Genomic DNA, 19,354 nt, shown 5'->3' with positions numbered 1-19,354 from the left:
AAATATTTTCCTTTTAGTATTAAAAATACAACTTCTTTCTTTGTAATACGTGTTTCTTTAAAAAAAAACAAAAACAAAAAAAAAACATTTGAGGAGAAAATGAAAATATACATTTCTTGAAATAGACTTTTCAATCAAGTTTACCTAGAATCTTTTTTTTTTTTCTGTGCAAAAAATTTTATCAAAAATGGACAACTCGAAAGTATATACCCACAAATATTTGTGATTTTTTTTTCCACAATTTAATTTCCAAAAACAACTTCAAATTTTGTTTTAACCCTTAGAAATAGATTACTTTTCTCCCCAAAATAATCTAGATAATGTTTCCTCACAATTAATTTTTTAATTTAATTAGAAAATGTATTAATAAATTTTATTAATTTAATTTAAATAAAATTAATTTAATTTAATTAGAAAATGCATTTTCTATAAAGTATGAAAACCTTTTCTAGAAAATTAGATTTTTTTTTTCAAATTTTTTTCCCTTTGAAAATAATAAACTTTACTTTGATAAGATTTTTTAAGCATTCGATTTTTCTTTTATGAAACAGGCAACTTGAGTTTTCTCAAAAACACACTATACATAATTGTCCTATTTTGTTTCCTTTTTTTTTTTTTTTGAGAGTCCATTTCTGTTGCATTTTTTTGCATGTTGAGGCCCCTGAGAAGGCCTAAATACCCCAAAGACAAGCCGGTGTCCTCACGAGTCTCCAGCAAGACAGCGTGCCTATAAATAAACCACGCATGGCGTTCCAACAACAAGAGGATGCAAGATGACAAAAATAATCTTCAGAGGGCATGTGTACAGATCCGGGCGGGACTTTGAAAAGAGATGAAGACGGCGATTTGATAAGAGAGCCTGAGAGCGACTGTCAACATGAAAAGGGTCGGATAACACACGATTAATGATCCCCGCTGTCGAAATGAGTGACGAAGCCGAGAAGTGAGGAGTCGAGCGTGAAAAGTCACGGTGACGCATTTTGGGTGACGACACGTATCACACAACTCTAAAAAGTGAAGCCATGTAAATGCTTTCAAGCGGATTAAAAAAACCAAACAAAAACAAACTACAAATTCAACACAAAAGCCCATTCTTTTTTTGGGGATTTTTGCAAATGTATCAAAAATGAAGAATAAAGCAAAAAAATACAGTTGTTCAACACACAACATCCTATGACAACATAAAAAACTAGCTTCAGTCAGAAATAAAAATAAAATTCACAAAAAATGTTATCTTTTTTGTTCCCTTTTCCATCTTTTGAGTTTTTTGTTTGGGCGTTCATTCGGTTTTACGATACGGGATTGGGCGATATATCCACAATTCAACAATGAGAGTGGAGATAAATGTCTTGTGTGCGAGGGTGGAAGTGTTCCCAGCTCATGTCAGCCACATTGTGGCAGTCGCTATAATTATCCCGGGCATGGGACGCCCGTTACACAATCGTCTCCTTCGCCGTGACTCGAGGCCACCGAGGACGAGCGGCGGCGTGAAAACGACAACTCTTAAAAAGCTTTGGCCTGATTACATAAGCGGGCGAAAGCATGTGCGAAAGATATCACCACGACGACGACGACGACGACCGTGACGACGACGATGGCGTCACGCCCAGCTGCTACGAGCTGGACAAGATCCTCAACCGGGGCTGCGCGGCGTACGCTGCGTACAACCAGGTGTGGCCTCGCGTCTACATCGGCGACGAGTAAGTAGGAAAAATATCAAAGGCATACGCATCATTGTGTCACCCTCAATTTTACAACAAATGTACACGTGCACAAATAACTATTAAAAAAAAATATAAAAAAAAAAAAAATTATTTTAAACTCACCCCACCCCACTCAGTAAAAATAATTATTAATTTATTACATAAAGATTCCAATCACAGCCTAATATGTATCATACTGAAAATAATTTACTTTTTGATTGAGTTTGATGATTTACCATTCGGCAGAATAATAATTTGGGATTTTTCATATACTTTTTATTTCGTTTTGACTTGCTTGTTACATTCAGTTAAGTTTTAAATAGTTTTTGGAGCGAGCGTGTTAGAATGTTTCGGAAAAGCTTTATTTTAGTTATTTGTTTTAGTATTAGTTTTAGTTTTTTCTAATATATGGAGTATTTGTAGAGAGCAAGATACATGGTCACTTAGACCGTAATTTTGTAATTAAAATAAAAATCCTAAATGATTGTTTGACTTCCTTTTTTCTGTAGCTACAGATTTGTACATCAATAATTAACAATAATAAATTGTATAAGGTTTTGATTGTATAAGGTTCTCCTTTTCTTTTAAATTTTATTTTTTTCTGCTACTTGTTTATATGTTCAATAAAAAATTAAAATAGTATTAATACAAATTATATATTTTTTTATTATTATAATTTATTATCCTAAATATTTATTATTAATATATTTGCATTATATTTTTATCATTTTACAGTATTTTATAATTTATAAAATACAATTTCCAAATGACTGACCTTCCTTTTTCTGTAGGTACGACATTGTACATCAATACCAAAATAATATTTAAAATATTATATTAAATTATATTAAATTAAAATTATATTAAATATATTAATTGTCAATAACAGAAAAAATGTATATCTGACTGCACCAGGGCGACCGCAAAAGACAAGATGAAACTGAAGAAGTTGGGCATTACACACGTGCTGAACGCGGCCGAGGGCACGTGGAACAACGTGGACACGGGCGCCGGTTACTACGACGACATGGGCGTGGTCTACCACGGCGTGGTGGCGTCGGACACGCCCACCTTTGACCTCAGCCAGCACTTCTTCACCGCCGCCCACTTCATCCAAACGGCGCTGGCCGACGATCGCAGTAAGACGCCAAGTCGAAAAAAACAAAACAAATGAATGAACGCTCAGATTCGGACGAGTTTTGAGGCGTAACTGGCCAGAAATTGTACCCGCAGACAACTTGCTGGTGCACTGTGTGATGGGCCGGAGTCGCTCGGCCACGCTGTTCCTGGCCTACCTGATGATCGGCGAGGGCATGACGCTGGCCGCCGCCGCCGAGCACGTCAAGACGCGCCGGAGGATCCTGCCCAACTGGGGCTTCCTCAAGCAGCTCCGGCAGCTGGACGCCAGGCTGGCCGACCAGCGGCGGGGGGCCACGCCCATCACACCGGATGAGTCCCGATGACGACATCTATGAGGGAACAACACAACATTTGAGCCACTGACTACCAAATCATACAGAAGAGTGATTTGCAATTCAATTCAATTATTTAAAGTAAAAGAAATGAAAGGGGACAGAAAGAAGTAAATCTCATGTCTGCCGGCGGTTGAACTCCACCAATTTGTATAAATAATGGATTAGTGTGGTCTCTGTATCCACAACCAAAAATGACACGAATAGCACATTTCTGTATAAGGGAAAAAAAAAGGTAAAATAGGAAAATTTTAGGGATGCAATGAAATCGGGAGGGATTTATACCTTGCAATCATTACATCTGGATACGCTTGGACTGCTTTTTATCCACAACTAAGGTTCTGTCATAATCTCCATCCTCACTAGATCCTGGTCAGTTTCACCTTGGTTGCCTGAAAGAAAAGAAACTGCAATTAGATAAAATAAAAAAGCTGAGTGCAATTATTGTAGTAAAAGTCCAAAGAATGACTTGGGAGTTGCCCCCTAAAGGTCCAAATCGGAAGTACACTTGCGTCCCCCTCTCGAAAGACGAGCTGAAATCTGTGGATTAAGAAAACAGCAATCCATTTCCATTCAACATTTGACAAACAGAACAAAAGCCATAAAAGGCATTCTGCAAAAATATTATGGAACTTTAGTTTTCTTTATTGTTATATATAGAGAGAGATATAGATCATATATCATATTATTCAGGAGTGTACAAAGAGGGAGATATGCTCGCATATTTGGACAGAAATCCGTCTGCTTTATTAAACAGAAAGCTGCCTGGAGGAGATCTGTTACAAAAAAGATTTCCCAATTGTACATACGTAGAGCGATAAAACCTCTCAAAGCGCAACAGAAAACGGGACTAAAAGTTTTACATATTTTTTTTTTGTTTTTTAACTTTATTAGCATTAACAAAATATAATTTTGATTTGTCACCTAATAAAAGGCCCGGTAGCTTGAAAATGGCTTGCTATTTGTTAAGCACGACACTTGTACAGTACTACTCAATGCACTGTCACTAAAAGGAGAGACCCAAGCATGCTAAAGTTTGCCACTTTACCAAAAAAAAAAAAAAAAAAAAATAGAGAAAAAAACATACAATAATTTAAATATACAAAGGCGCAAATATGGTACAAACGAAACAATTTTTGCGCGTGAGCACTGTTGGACAGTTAACACACTGAACAGGTTCCACTCGTGAGCAGGCACATGGAAAAACAAAATGGCTTCCGCGCGAGGCTGCTACGCGGCCACGGAAAAGCCGAGCGAGCGACCTCGGAGTCTCGGAACCTGCCGCTAATTAAATAGAATTTAATTTCTTCTTCAACATCACCATGTCGTAAGGCTTCCCATCTTGGAGGAACAAAAATACTTTTTTTTTTTTTTTTTGAATGAAAATATTTGCATTCTTTCCAAGTGCTGCTGCTGGTTTTTGTCTTTAAAGAACAAACAAACCAAAAAATATATTTGATATATTTATGACACTGCTCACAAAAATATGTGCTTTTGGGTGAACTTTCAGGACATTCACCAGGAACCGAACTTGAGTCTAGTCTCCGTTCTTTTGTCATATTTTACTGATATATATATTTTTCTATTAACTTATTTCTGTAAATAAATCAAGGTCGGTGAACCCAAAATTAGACCAGGTTGCTAGGGTCTTGATGGGAAAACTCCGGCCTACCTCCATTTTTAGCTGACTACGCACACGTCCAGGTGTGTTTGATCCACAAGTTGGCCAATAAGTCACTAATGAATATTTTTAGAATCTATCATTCTATCAAAAATGCATTAAAATGTATGTTAAAAAAAAAAACATGTTTAACCTGTTTCTGAAAGGGATATTTGACTCACTGAGCAGTAAAAAAAAAAAAAAAAAAAAAAAAAAAAAAAAAAAAAAAAAAAAAAAAAAAAAGTTAATATTTTGTCTACAATTAATGTGGTAACCATTACTTTTCATGTGCAAATGAGTACCTTTAAAAAGTTAATTTTCTACTTGTTGTCGACATCACCTGTGCTGAGAAAGTAGGTAACGACCAATCATGGCTCAGTTTACTGATCAAACCCAGAAAACAGGTGAGCCATGATTGGCCGTCACTTACTTCCTCAGCACAGGTGATATCATCAGTCGACAGCAGGTAGAAAAATTACTTTTTAAAAATTCATTTTGGACTAAATTAACTTTTCACTGCTGAAAATTGTTCATTGAGTCAAGTATCCCTTTAACCAATTATTGTTGTTTATATGGTATTGTGCATCTTTAACTTGGTTTATAATGACCCGTTAGCCTGGTCAGGTTCACCATCCTTGATTTATAAACAAAAATAATAATCCCCAAATGGTCAAGTAAGTTACTGCAAAAGCTCAAAAGCAAAAATCTCAGCAAAGGCATCCCCGTCCAATTTGCCTGCTGGCAAATTTGTAATTTGTGTCACCATTCGGACAAGCGCATTCATTTTCGGTTCATCCTGAAATTTCATCCAACACAGCAATTTTGTATTTTTAAGTGAGAAGTGTCGATCACACAAACAAGGAGAACAAAAGGCCAAATCAGTGCATCTAAAGCGAAAAACGCGCATCGGCGGCGGGCTACCGCCTGATGAAAGGCCCTTTGAGCGATTGCTTGGACATGCCCGCCGGGTTCACGTAACCATGGTGACCGGCCGGAGTGTACACCATGTTGCCGTGTGGCGGCGGCGCCTGCATGGGCTGCTGCGGGTATGGCTGCGTTCCCATCATGCCCATCTGCATAGAGTACTGGGGCGACTGGTTCATGTAGGCGGCGGCGTGGTTGCCGTGGTAGCCGCTGTTCATCATGGGCTGGCTCATGCCGTAGCCGTTCATGGCATTGAGCGAGGGCATGTTCATGGAGTTGTAGGCCGGCGCCGGCATCAGGTTGACGCTCATGTTGACGCGCGGCATACCCGCCAGCGTCCGCGCCGGCGCCTGCATGGCCACGCCCTGCGACTGACGCGCATACATCTGCTGCTGCTGGTGCTGCTGGTGGTGGTGGTGGTGGTGGTGGTGGTGCGTGAGCGGCGCCGACTTGGAGCGCACCGAGGCATGAGTCTTGGCCGCCATCTGGGACTGGATGCGCTGCGCCGGCGTTGGCGGCTGCGGCACGCCCATGTTGCGCTGCAGCATCATGGCCGCTGGTGGCGGCGGCGTCATGGCGGCCTGCGCCTGTGGGTTGGGCACGCGGTGCGGGGTCTGCGGCAGGGCCACCAGGCCCGAGTGCTGCGCGGGGTTGTTGGCGTAGGACGTGATGGGATGCGAGGGCGAGTGGTTGAAGGGCAGCGAGCGCGGGTGCTCGATGAAGGTGTTGGTGAACTGCTGCAGCTTGGCCAGGCTGAGGCCCGACGACTGCGGGTAGTGGCCGCCGGCGTATTCGCCCTGGTGGTACAGGGCGAAGTTGGCGTTGCCCGACTCCGGGATGTCGGGTAGCTGCACGGCGGCGAAGTTGGCGGGAATGGCGCACTGGGTGGCGGCAGCGTCCTGCTGATTGTGGAGGTTAAGGTGCTGATTGTGCTGGCTGAGCTGATTGTGCTGCAGGTGATGATTGTGATGGTGGTGGGCATGCTGGTTGTGGGGGCCGTGCCTGCCTCGCTGGCCAGCGCTGGGGGGCCGCTCGGCCGGAGCCACGCAGCCCTGCGGCGACTTGACGCTGCAGTGCGGCGGCGAACTCAGGCTGTTCTGCGGGATCATGCCGCAGCCGGCCGGGTTGACGGTGGCGGCCATTTGCTGGCTGACGGCGCAGCTGCTCTGGGCCATGCCGCCGTAGGGGCAGCCACCCTGTGGGGGGGGGCCGGCGCCACACACGCCGCCCCCACCCATGGCCGAGTCGTAGCTGCTGGGGTTCTCATAGTTCTCGGTGGTGCTCTCGATGCTGCCCAGGTCGCTGAAGCCGCTGTCCACCACCTGCTGCGAGTGGTCCGACACAGACGGCACGTCCATCATGGGGCTGGTCTCCATGTTGTGGATGGACGGCACCGAGATGGCGCCGTGCTCGGGGCTGATCTGCGCGTAGCCCGCCTCCAGGAGGGACACGGCGGGGCTGCCAGCCGAGCGCACCGACTGGCTGGGGTGCGACTGCGCCGAGGAAAGCGGGCTGCTGTGGTCTGATGGCGGGCAGTCTTCGGCGGGGGCGTACGTGAGCGCGCTCCTGCGGAATGACACGTCACCTTCGCTCTCCCGCGTCAGTGAGCGGACGGCCCGCGCCGTCTCCGGGTCGATGTCGGCGCAGGTCGGGGCGCCGCCCGGGAGCGCGGGACTGAGGGGCGGCGCCGGACCTTGGCGAGTAGCGGGCGCACTTTCCTCTTCAGACTCCTCGGAGTCAACAGCTGCTCCGGAAGAAAGCCCATCGGCGGGAGGGCGCGGCGACGCTTCTTTCGTTTCTGCGTGTGCCTTCTGGACGCATTCGGGGGCAGCGGTGGCGTTTTCTTCTTTAGAGAGTTGATGACTTGACGCGACGTCGGCGTCTTCAGGGGCTAAAAAACGTTCGTGTGCTTCTTTTGAAGCTTGCAACGCCTCGAGGTGGAAACTCTGAGGCGCTGATGTGGTCTCATTGCGTTCGTCTTCATCCGCATCCTCGGTTCTCGTCATCGGCTCCTCCTCGTCCTCAATGTGATTATCAGGCGACGCCGCGACTTCCGCACTGCGATCCACATCGTTGGTTGGACAGTCCTGTTCACGCTCGCTTTCTTGCTGCTCGTCCTCCCGATGCGCCGGAGAACCGTCGTTGTTTTCGTTGGCAGGCGACGCGGCGACAGGGGAGGCGGCGAGCGACCCGACGGGAGACCTCGACTTGGTCGAGCGACGGTCAGCCGGGCTCGTGGGCTCGGACCGGAACGTCGGTCGCGCCATGCGTCTGGCCGGCCTGCCGGCGTGGTGGAGCTCGTGTTCCGGCTCTCCCTGCGCCTCCTCGGCCTGGATGCGGTGCTGCTCGGCCTCCATGGGCGTTTCGGGCGGCGTGTAGAGGTTGAGCTTGAAGCCCATTTTGCGCCCGTTCTTCAGGCGCCATTTCGGGGGCCCTCGTTTGACTCCTTTGGGCCAGCCTTTCTTTCGCTTCACTGGACGAGGTCTGACGGGTCTCTTAGAGGGGGCATCAGCGTCTGTGGATTAAAAAAAAAAAAATGCAGCGATGAGGTGAAAATTACGGTAATACAGACACCTGGTTTGTAGCATATCCATTATATTATATTATATTATATCTATTGGTAGCTTCATGTACAAGTTGAATTCATTCAAGGACAAAAAAATAACTGGAAATAGATATTACATTTATAAGACCAGCTAAAAAAAGGTTTTCGCCTGTGTCAATTAATATAATACATGATTTATATTTATTTATTTATGTATTTATTTTTATTATTATTTTATTTTATTTTTTTTTATTTATTTCAGTATTGCCGTTGGCCGTTCAGAAGAATGCAAGGTCAAACAAGGTTGGTGGTTTGAGAATTATTGATTACTTCATTTCACAATACTTTGTGACCTTATTTTTTTGTTTGTTATATCTTGCACTTGACGAATATTTCATACATTAAACATCTCAAGCTCATACCAAAATGAATAAAAACTGAAGCATTTTTGAAAAACAAAACAAACTGGCTCTAAAAACTAATAATGAACTGATTTAAAAAAAAAAAGGCAAAACTAAATGAAAACTTACTCAAAACGAAATTAATTCCATCAATTTTAATCCCAACCTCAAAACTGTGAGGCATACGTGCGAACCACCAACCAACGTGTTCCTAATTTCCCTGCTGGTACCTTCATTCCAGTGTTGAAGATCATCCGTCTGCACTTTCTCCTTGAGCCTCGGTCGACCTCTCCGCCTTTTTACGGGCGCTATCTGGCGCTGGTTCTCCTCCTCCTCTTCTTCTTCTTCTTCTTCTTCCTCCATGGCGCTCACGCTGCAGGTGCGCGCCAACCGCGGCATGGGACTCTCGTCCTCAGAGTTGTCGAAGGGCTCGTTGAGGACCTCGGTGGTCTCGGAGATGGTCTCCGTTGTGACGCTGCTGTTGATGGTCTTTCTCTTGCGGCCCCTCTTCTTCAGCGCCATGCTCCTCTGGAACATAATGAAACCAACGCAAATGAAAATGCGAGCACAACGTGGCAGACTGGAAAGAGAAATGTGAAAAGTTGGGTGGACATACTACAGAAAATTGACTTTTTAATGGCTTGTGTACAAATAAGTATTTCGCCCAGGTCTTTGCAAAAGGCCTACATTGCTTAGAATTGCTTAGAAAAAAAAAAAAAAGAAGCACAATAATATCTCCAATGCTGCATCGGCACAGAAAGGCCACAAATGAGATCGTTGAGAAAAAAAAACAAAAAAAACAAAAAACTACTTAAGCATTTGACATTTTCCTGCAGCAACTGCAGCCCTCTTGTGTGCCTCGCAAGACAAACGTGAAATCAATAAATGGAGCGACTGCACTGTAGAAAATGTTTCCATATTGTTTTTCTGGCTTCTTAGTCGCCGAGCATTTGGTAGCTGACTGTAATATCGACTCAAGCACAAGGGGGCAGTGGGATATAGACAAATGTGAATCTGATGGTAGTTCAAACTACATTTTCTACACAAATACAGGATATGAAAGGTTGAATTTATTTTATTTTTTTGTGATGCAAGCACCACAAGGGTGCCAGTGAGGTTACTGTAAAGTTAATAAAGCCGTGGCAGCCAACTGATGGATTCATTTCACATTATTTGTGATGGCAAATTTTGTTTTGGTGGAGTCATTGGGTTCTTATGATTGTCAGTTGGCCGTTTTGCTTGAAATCTAAAATTGTCACGAGTCTGTTTGTATACGTAGTCTGATGGAATACATACATTTGATTTAATATTTTTGTTTGTTCACAGATGTGTATTAACTGACCAAAATGAATTTGCAAAGCAATGTTGTGTCAGTTTTTTTTTTTTTTAATTATTATTAATTGAAAGCAGAATCATAAATAAATAGACTATAATTACATTGATTACATGAATAGATTCCAATCCAGCCACTGTCATCTTAATCATTTTAAGCATCTTGTGGGGTCTTGAATGTGTGAAAATGACTTATTGAATTCATATTTCTGTATTGCAAATCAAACGACACGCTCGCTAACAAAGCGCAGGGGGGGAAATATCTTGACGCGCATTCAATCCCACACCAGACGATCAACGTGAAACTCCCGCTTGGGGGAAGCATTACATTTTGGGGGAGCGCGAGTCTGAATATCAACAAAAGTCACCTTTCGCTTGGCCGCCAGCATGACGTGCGTCTTTGTGAGAACGGACGGCGAGTCGTCTGAGTCCACGCCATAGTCCGCTTCTTCCTCGTCCTCGTCGCTGACGTTCTGCGGCGGCTGGACACGTCTGCTCCACAACGGAGCGTGGCGCCGCTCATATGTCCTGTAGGGCACCTTGCAGTGCATCTTGGTGAGCGTCTGTCTGCGGCTATGAGTTGCCGCGTGGCTCCCTCGCTCCTCTTTCTTCCAGCAGCTGGCCTGCTGCTTCAGTCGCCTAGCCTGTAAAGTATTAAAAACAGCAAGTGGAAATTAGTGTTTTTTGATCATATATTTTAGTGTAGATTCAGGGTTTTAAAAAATGACACGGGTCATTTTTAGCGGAGGGAAAAATGATTAGACTTAGACTTAGACTTGACTTTATATGATCCCTTTGGGATGGCTAAAGTCAAGTCTAAGTCTAAGTCTAATCATTTTTACCGGAGGGAAAAATGACATGTCATGACAGTCATGACAGACTGATATTTTATTTCAGGGCCGGTAACAATGTTGATTCTAAGTAGTCAAGGAGATGGATAAACGGAATTTGGAGCCGATATTAATTTGCAGAACAGTAGACCTCCGCATACTTGCGTTTTGGCAACCACAAATTCACATAACCTGCCCCCATTTTCTGTGGAAAGCCTGTATGGAATGTTTATCAGCGTTTCTTAAGAAATCATTTTTGTGGGTTATTAATGTATTTATTTTCAAAGTAAATCAGTGGGTGTCAATTATACGCAGATGTTCGTCAGTCATGGGTCGGTCTGGTCCCTGTCCTCAGTGAATATCAGGGACCCATTGTAAACTGATGTCTTAAAAAAAACAAAAAAAAAAACAACAACTCTTAACTTGCATTTTTGCTAAAGTAAGGTGTCAAATTTGCAAAATTTTTAAGGTATAGTTGAGAAATTTAGAGACTAGGAAACCCTATTTTGAAATTCGCAATAAAACTGTAGGGAGCTCACAGGGGCAAAGAAAAACCCAAATAAGTAAATATCTCTTTCAAGTTTTCTACAACAGTAAATAGAGTTTTCCAAAATTTTCAAAATAACGCAAATGTTAAATTTCACTTATTTTTGTTTGAATTCCGAACAAAAACAAAAAGCGCAGCGAGCAGCATCTCTTATAGAGATTAGTGATCATTTAAATCAAGACATAAATAGTTGGCTGAAGTTAAACCTGGTTTACTGTATCCTCATAGTATGGGAGCAACATCCGGATCCGATGTGAGCCAATCATTCAAAGTGTGCATATTAAAGCGCTGTGAAACGCGTTGAAGTGATTTACAGCAATGTTGACAGCGAGTGCGCGCCGCCTGCTTCTGGCCTCCGTTTGAACTCGGCAAGCTAATCATGCAAATATTCACAGAGGCAGGCGAGCGTAAACACGCGCCGTCTGAGCGGGAACCTACATCCATCTCCTCCTCCCGCTCCTCCTCGGACAGGACGGCATTGAGCGACGTGGAGCGCGCCCAGCGCAGGGCGTCAGGGTCCACCCGGTGTCGACGCGGGTCACCCCGCAGCCTCTCCATGTGCCGATGGATCAGTCGTTCTCGTCGGATCAGCACCACCCTGACATCGCAGACGATAAAAGCTTGTCATGTCAAAGTTCATTCACAACAACATACTTGCAAAATATTTTGCTATAAATAGTTGTCCCTTGCCATATCACAGTTCACTTGGTCTCAATGTACACAGATTTTTAAATCTTTTACTTTTATATTGCACTTTTTTTTTTTTTTTTTGCAGTGATCATTTTGATACATTGACTTAAGTTACTGCAGACTCGCATGGCAAAAAGTGTTGGCCAAGAGTAAAGAGTGGTTGAAAGACAATTAAAAGGCCAATGTTTGGGATGCTTTCACACTTTGAAAAGGAAGAAAGTCTAACGGGTCTACTGAAAACGAAAACTGGCTTACACAACTGCACGTCTACGGCAAAGCAGATATTGTTTGCTAATTTAATTCATTCACTTGCAGCAATTTTCACTGAAGCAACCTCCTTCGCTTCCGGCTGTTTTACTCAACTCAACTCGTTTATTTATATACTGGATTTTGACTGATTTTGCAAGGTCCACATAATATTGTGTACTATTGTTAAAAAAACATGGAACCTACTAAAAGAAAGATGAAACTTAAATATATTTCTTTCTGTTTCCGCTTTGCAGCAATTAGCATTAGAATACAGCTACGTTTTATGATTATTCACAAATCTGCTTAGAATTGTTGGGAAGCAGCTTGTTTTCATTACGGCCCTGGTTGATCTCTTATACTTTTCTGCCACCTGCTGGTCGTTTTTGAAATAACTACCGTTGCTTTAACCATTCTCTGCAGTTCAGAGGCTGCATCAAAGCCTTCTGTATGCTCTAGCATTAAAAAAAAAAAAAAAAAAAAAAAAAAAAAAAAAAGTATGAATACCTCTTTGGGACACTTAATACATTTAAAATAAAAAATATTTGTACGTTTTTGGGAGAAAATGAGTTAACATAGGCTAACAATGCTAGCCAAAGCAAATTTACTGAACAAACAGCCAGCTGCTATTCTAAAACGGTCAACTTAAAAACAATCACAGTTTTTAAAGCAACACACATTTTAAAGCTACATTCAATGACACAGATACTGCAATGTAGAACGTGGGGATCATGCCCCTTTCATGTGTAAATAATAGTTGCACCTCACATGAACAGTTTGTATGCATTATTGTTATGATTAAACTTTCCAGAATACTATTATGAAATATTAAAATTGTCTCATTCCTGATTTTCATCAAATGCGGGAAGTTGCCACAATGTACAAATATATGTGAATTTCTGCAGGAGCTGGTTCCAAGTTAAAGTACTGCTACAGTCCTTGGGGGTGTTTAACCTGACTTACTTTTGTCAATATTCCACCACACTAAATGGATCCGCCGTTAAAAATACCCGCTGGCCTGGATAAGTCAGACGACACACACACAGAAGGCAGCAAAAAAAAAAAAAAAAAAAGAGAGCGAAAGCGAGCCCAGCGGTGGCGGCGTGCAAACTGACCGTCCATCCTGTCTGTCAATCATGCCGAGGTGCTGCAGAGTGGCGGCGATGTCGTGCGGACACATCCCCGTGGCCCTGCTTATGCCTTTAACACTGACGTGTTTATCCGGCTGCCTATAAAGGTACTCCAGTATGACACTTTTCCAATACGCCAGGTAGGATAAGCGACCCAGATCTGACAGCGGCTTCTCAGGGGAGCCGGCTTGTCCTTCTTGCCTGGTGAGAAGGTAACCTGAAGTAAAAAATAAAAATAAAAAATGCTTTTAGTCAAGGGAGAAGCAGCTTATTTCAGATTTTCAGATTGCATTTCAGTCGTCGCGAGGAAAGTGACATCATGGCGCCCGGCTTGGGATTTCACCTTCAAATAGTCAAAGAGAAGCAATCAGTTCTCTTCTTCTCCAAAAGCTAAGATGGATGCCGACGGGAGAGAAATAAAGATGCCACAAAACATAGAGGGGGGTTGGGGGAAGATGACTTTCAAAGCGACTGCATGAGCGACGATAACAAGCCAGCCAAGAACAACAAATATGGAAGTGAGCGTAATTAGTTTCATAGCAGCTCCCCCTCCTTCCCGCGTCAAGGGTCATCCGTTATGAACTGCACGGAATTAATTAACACTTTTTACCGCGCGCCCACCACCAAGTAGCAAACAAGCAAATCGAATCGCCAAACATTGAGCGTGTTGTGTGCGAGTTATGATGAAAATACTCATCGCTGAAATCCACAGGATTTGCCACGCTTTTTTTAAAGGAGACATTTTATTTTTCAGCGCCATTTATTTCATTCTGTGACCACAGTTGTAACTCAAAGTACTTGTTATTCAAATCTTCCACCACTGAAATGAATGGAAACGCCCCCAAAAACATTTTTTTCCCAATAATTTCTTCAACAACTATATAATATTGTGCTTTATAAAAAAAAAAAAAAAACATGTCAATGGCATATTTTCATAGAAAATGAGGAATTAAACTGTTTTTGACACACTTTTAGCTGAAGTTCAGTGGATGTTGTGCTACTCCTTCCGCTGTGTGTGTAATGGCCACCTGGGGGCAGTATAACTCAGACATTGAGATATATGCCAACTTCAACTCAACTGTGAGTGGTAATGAACAGCTTGAAGCATCTTTGAAGAATTGTTGACAATTTGCCAAACTGCCGCTGCTTGCTGTTGAAGCAATGTGACTTCACTGCGCTTGTCCCTCATATTTCTGCTCGCAAGTCAAAGCAAAAACAACAACCACAAAATCAGCTAAGCAGCAGTTTGTATTTTGGAAAAGTCATAAGTCATGCCACTCGTATCTCAAGGCACCGCCGTATGATCACTGTCCGCATTATTTCGTAACAGTGAAGTGGCGGACGAGATTTTGAGAAATGGTCAAAAAACTAAAGATCTGCTTGGTTGTTCCACACTAGATGGGCGTGCAGGCCCTTCCGAGAAACACCGATTTGGATACAAACAATAAAAAGTTAATTTTCCATAAGATGTCTCCTTTATAAACAAATGACCACATAACCCTTGGATCTTAAAAACGTCCCTCCGGTACGATCCTATCAAGCAGAAAATCTGTTCATCTAAACAAGTCAGAGCTCCTTCCAATAAAACCCTGGCGCAGCTGAGAATTCAGCTGCGTTCAATCTCCCCTTAATCCTCCCGTCTTTGTTACCGCCGCGCTCTCAATATCACAGTGTGTCTCAATGGCTCCCCAAAGTGAACAGGAAATCAAATGCGCCATTATCCGTCCGCCTTATCCTCCGTGAATCAATTCTTGAACGCAACACAAAAAAGGAAGGGGGGGACGACACAGAAATTCAAATTTGGCAGTGACTCATTGACTGAAAGAAAATCTAAAAAGTAGGCATATGCACAAACACACACAAAAAGAAACAATTTTCACAATTGTCTAAATACAAAGTAGTAAACACAGATCAAGAATGGTAGCACACTTTACACCCCGTCTTGAACTTGAACCTGGTTGAAATCAGGGGCCAAAGCCAAGTTCAGCTTTTGTCACTGTTATGATTACCGGCAGAGCTAAAAGGGTTGTGTGTGCACCATTAACTCTTTGACCGCCAAAAAGGTTTAATCACGATTAGTAAAATCACTATTTATGCCGCCATAAACATTAAATGATGTCAACTACGTTTTTTTTTCCAATCAATCAGTGGGCAGTGCAACATCTAAGTGCAGCGCTGCCTGCTCAATGGATTGTGGAATAAAAAAGACCCACTAACTATAGCCAGCAGATGACATCATTATATCTCTTTTCAATTGGCTGCTGGTGTATGGAATTACAATTATGAAATCCAACGTTTTCAAGGTTGACGTGAATGATCAAAGCCTTTGTCACATTAAACCTAATTCACACGTGTCACTAAACAAAAAAATAATAATGTGTCAAAGTCACTGTTGTGGAGAAAATGTATCTTTTCACAAAAAGCTTGTTTTCTCCTTATCTTTTCAATTTTCGCAATGTACCTATTTTCAAATGGTGATTTAAGGAACAGAATAAGGTAGAAACGTACTTTTTTTTTCTAATGAAAGAATAGAATACAATCTTTCATTTACCCACTTTGCATATGTAGTAAAAGAACAAAATATTCTGTTTGCCTTGAAAGACGAGTTAAAATGCTCGAAATTTTTCATAACGTGGCAGTATAAAGAGTTAAGATGGTGACAATTGCATTTTCACAGACAGAGGCAGCACTTCATCACATGTACAACTGTGCTGTCGCTCAAGTGAAGTGGGGGGAAAAAAAAACATTTTAAAAAGTCAATTTTCCATAATACTGCGTGGCCGTTGAAATGTTTGTCGAGCGAATGTAGTGTTGCTTCTCTTAATCCTTAAGCGCTGTTCATGCACGCTCCTGATTATGCCACTTCAAAGCAGACGGTAGCACTTTGCCACCAGCTACACGTTCACCACTTAAGCGGCTGAAAACGCGTTCGGTAAAAAAATCAAATCAAATGAAAAAAGGCCACGAAATGGAGCGTTGAGCAACTTACTGAAATCAATCAGGAAGCGTCCGAATCCTTGCCGTTGGTACTGAGGCATGATCATTATGCAGGAGACGTTGTACTTTTGCTGGCAAAGCTTTTCCTGCGGGGAAGGAGAAAGGGATCAAGTGTGTCAGAGAGAGCTGTGCTGAAGCCGGCGCAATTTACTGCACCTGGCATTGTCCTTGTCTGTGACGCTTCAGTTACACACAGCCAAAAGATTTCCATATAAAGATGCATATACCGGTAAAATGTCACTTTTTTTTGTCATGGAAGTGTATAATGCTGAATGTCAGTGAACCTCACTCGACCTCAATTCAGCTAGCATGAAAGGATCAAATTTCTGTGTATTGTGTGTGTTTCGTTTTTTTTCCCCTGGGGATTTTTGCACCTTTTTGTGGCACTTTCTGAACAAGGACATTGGTAGGACTCCAATTATGTTCATCTGGAATTGCTTTTGTTTAATGTTGTTATTTTTATTTTGATAGTATTCTACTAGGTCTGGACAGTGTGGCCTTAAAATAGAATAAATCCCAAGATTCTCTCTCACAAAAATAGAATTTCCGACTTTAATCGATATTTCTCTTTTACTAATACAAAAACTTGACAGCAAAAAGAAGTTTTATTTCACTTTTTGTAACATTTGTTAAAAGTGTCAGCATGACCTGACAAGATTAAAATGATTTGTAAAGAACAAAGCCCTCTCTGGCCTTAACTTGTACCTCAAGCTAAAAATAATTTTAAGGCCATATTGCCCTGTCGTACACAGTATGTAACACATATAATTGATTGCGATGGGAAATTTTCCATTTCCCAAATGGCAGTGGAGATTCCCGTCTGCATCTAATTGCTTACCTTGGAGAAGTAGCCCACGAGATGACAGCCTTTGTGGTCGTTCTTTGTGAGGATGTAGAAAAGGAACGGCTCCACGTCGTAATACAAGGTCTTGTGATCCAGGAAAAGCTTGGCTAACAGGCAGAGGTTTTGGCAGAACAGTTTGCTGGCATTTCCATCAACCTAAGCGGGGCAGAAAGAAAAAAAAAAAAAAAAAAAAAAAAAAAAAAAAAAAAAAAAAAAGGGCAAAAAAGCACACCGGAGAGTCAATTTTTCTCACTCCCACCGCCGCCCACAAATCTCAGGCAGCGTGCGCTTATTGCTTCATCGCTGGAAAGGCAAAACTGACCTCGAAGACGGAGAGGCCGTCCTTTCGGTAGATCTCGTTGGCCGGCGGGTGGAACCAGCCGCACTTCTTTGTGTGCCTCTGGAGAATGTTTTTGCTTCTCATGTACTTCAGACAGAACTCGCACAGATAAAGCTTTTGTAATCTGACAAAAGACAACAACACGTAAAGGAGGAACACTGCGGTTTTGTACTGACACATGAGCGCCACCGCGCAACACAGCCAAAATAAAGGAATGAATAAGCGTGTTTTGAGGGTTGTCAAATACCTTGAATATTCAGGCGGGTATGGTGACGAATACCAGGTTTGTATTTCATACTTCCCAAATTCAATAACGGCGGGACATCGCGTGGAGTCCGAGTTCATTTGACATCCTGTTCTCTGTGAACAAAAGCAACAACAGAAAGAAATAGTCAATGACTCTATTCTACTAAACATTTACTTTAATAATTATACCTGAAATGTCATAAATCCACTGACAACCCATGATAATGAATAGTAGCTACATGAAAGAAGAAATACACAAGATCATTCAGCACAAACTAGATTTGATTTCTGAGCATTTATTTTGTTTCTCTTTATAAAGACAAATCTTCACAAGAAAATGTCAGCTAGCAGCCGAAAGTATAATGAATAGCAAATATGTGCAATTTACTTCAACAAAGATTAAAGACAGATTCTCCGTTACCATTGCAGCGACCACGACAACTCCCAGGAGTCTTCGCCTGAAGAAAAGCATTAGCGCCTCCTGGGAGCGATAGCTCTTAAGGCTAAACAGTAAATGTATAAAAATACATTTTCATAATGTCATCAAGCCTCACAGGGTTCATTTTAAATGTTAACTGCCTCTTTTTAAATATGAAGTGGCACCTCGACCTGAAATCACCCCACCTACCAAGTTATGAGGTGTCACTTGGGCGATTTTTTTTTGTTGGTGTGCTGTGTGTTTAGAGCAAAAGCATCTTCGACCACTAGATGGACGTAAGAAACTTCACAGTATCTGGTCAGTGGCCACCGTCAGTTCATGTGATTACTTCGACAGCGAAAGTGCACATGTACAGTAAGTCATGTTTTGTGCTTGCATTTATGATTTTATTTAGTTTTTGCCAAGTTTTTTTTTCTAAATATAGGCCCTAATAAAAATGAAACATGAGCTAGTGTAAAGATTATGTTCAGCGAAAGTGAAAATAAAATGTTTAACATTTTAATTAAGTGCTTTGAGCAACAAATTAATTTGTAAGTCAAGGCTCCTTACAATTTCCTATAAAAAAAATAAATAAATAAAAAATAAAAAAAAAAAGAGGAGGAAAAATATGAGTTGGTTATCGGGGGGGAAAAAAAACGGGGAAAAGGTTAATCCACCACAAAAAAAAAAAAAAAGAAAAAAAAAAACGGGGAAAAGGTTACTCCACCACAAAAAAAAAAAAAAAAAAAAAAAAGTTGCGTGTCTTGACAATAACAACATGGAAGAAACCCCCCAACTACTCCCATTCACCTGCGCTGCGACTTCTCGGACGGTGGTGAACATCTCCACGTCCTCATCGGTCACGTGCTGTCCGGACATGGCCGCCGAAGTGGAGCGGGCTCCCTGCTTCACCCGCAGCTCCCCGTTGTAGCCTATTAGCGACACATTGAGCCCAATAATGAATCATCTTCCTCATTGCATTCTATGCAAATGCAGCTTATAAACTGCCGCACAGCACAGCCCGGGCGT

The 19,354-nt window shown here is 42.3% G+C and overlaps 2 protein-coding genes across 5 annotated transcripts in view; one reads left to right on the top strand and one right to left on the bottom strand.

Moving 5' to 3' along the window:
* Nucleotides 1-1,454: 1,454 nt before the first annotated feature.
* Nucleotides 1,455-3,250, top strand: LOC144005240 (dual specificity phosphatase 29-like). Its single transcript, XM_077503274.1, has 3 exons — nucleotides 1,455-1,700; nucleotides 2,619-2,842; nucleotides 2,937-3,250. The coding sequence occupies exons 1-3, from the start codon at nucleotides 1,543-1,545 to the stop codon at nucleotides 3,164-3,166; spliced, it is 612 nt and encodes a 203-aa protein (XP_077359400.1). The 5' UTR covers nucleotides 1,455-1,542; the 3' UTR covers nucleotides 3,167-3,250.
* Nucleotides 3,251-5,273: 2,023 nt separating this feature from the next.
* Nucleotides 5,274-19,354, bottom strand: part of kat6b (K(lysine) acetyltransferase 6B) — a 34,502-nt gene continuing 20,421 nt past the window's right edge. For all 4 annotated transcript variants that reach the window (XM_077503265.1, XM_077503264.1, XM_077503267.1 and 1 more), the window contains exons 8-17: nucleotides 19,136-19,257; nucleotides 17,909-18,021; nucleotides 17,644-17,785; nucleotides 17,316-17,477; nucleotides 16,470-16,563; nucleotides 13,466-13,697; nucleotides 11,853-12,012; nucleotides 10,406-10,681; nucleotides 8,936-9,233; nucleotides 5,274-8,274 (exon numbers count right to left, since the gene is read on the bottom strand). In XM_077503265.1, coding sequence (XP_077359391.1) covers nucleotides 5,753-8,274; nucleotides 8,936-9,233; nucleotides 10,406-10,681; nucleotides 11,853-12,012; nucleotides 13,466-13,697; nucleotides 16,470-16,563; nucleotides 17,316-17,477; nucleotides 17,644-17,785; nucleotides 17,909-18,021; nucleotides 19,136-19,257 — 4,121 coding nt within the window. In that variant the 3' untranslated portion in view covers nucleotides 5,274-5,752. The remainder of the gene's footprint in view (nucleotides 8,275-8,935; nucleotides 9,234-10,405; nucleotides 10,682-11,852; nucleotides 12,013-13,465; nucleotides 13,698-16,469; nucleotides 16,564-17,315; nucleotides 17,478-17,643; nucleotides 17,786-17,908; nucleotides 18,022-19,135; nucleotides 19,258-19,354) is intronic.

The sequence above is a fragment of the Festucalex cinctus genome, chromosome 17 (assembly GCF_051991245.1).
Source record: "Festucalex cinctus isolate MCC-2025b chromosome 17, RoL_Fcin_1.0, whole genome shotgun sequence".
In the NCBI taxonomy this organism is placed as follows: Eukaryota; Metazoa; Chordata; class Actinopteri; order Syngnathiformes; family Syngnathidae; genus Festucalex; species Festucalex cinctus.
The sequence above is the reverse complement of the archived record's forward strand: the minus strand, read 5'-3'. Positions and strand labels throughout refer to the sequence as shown.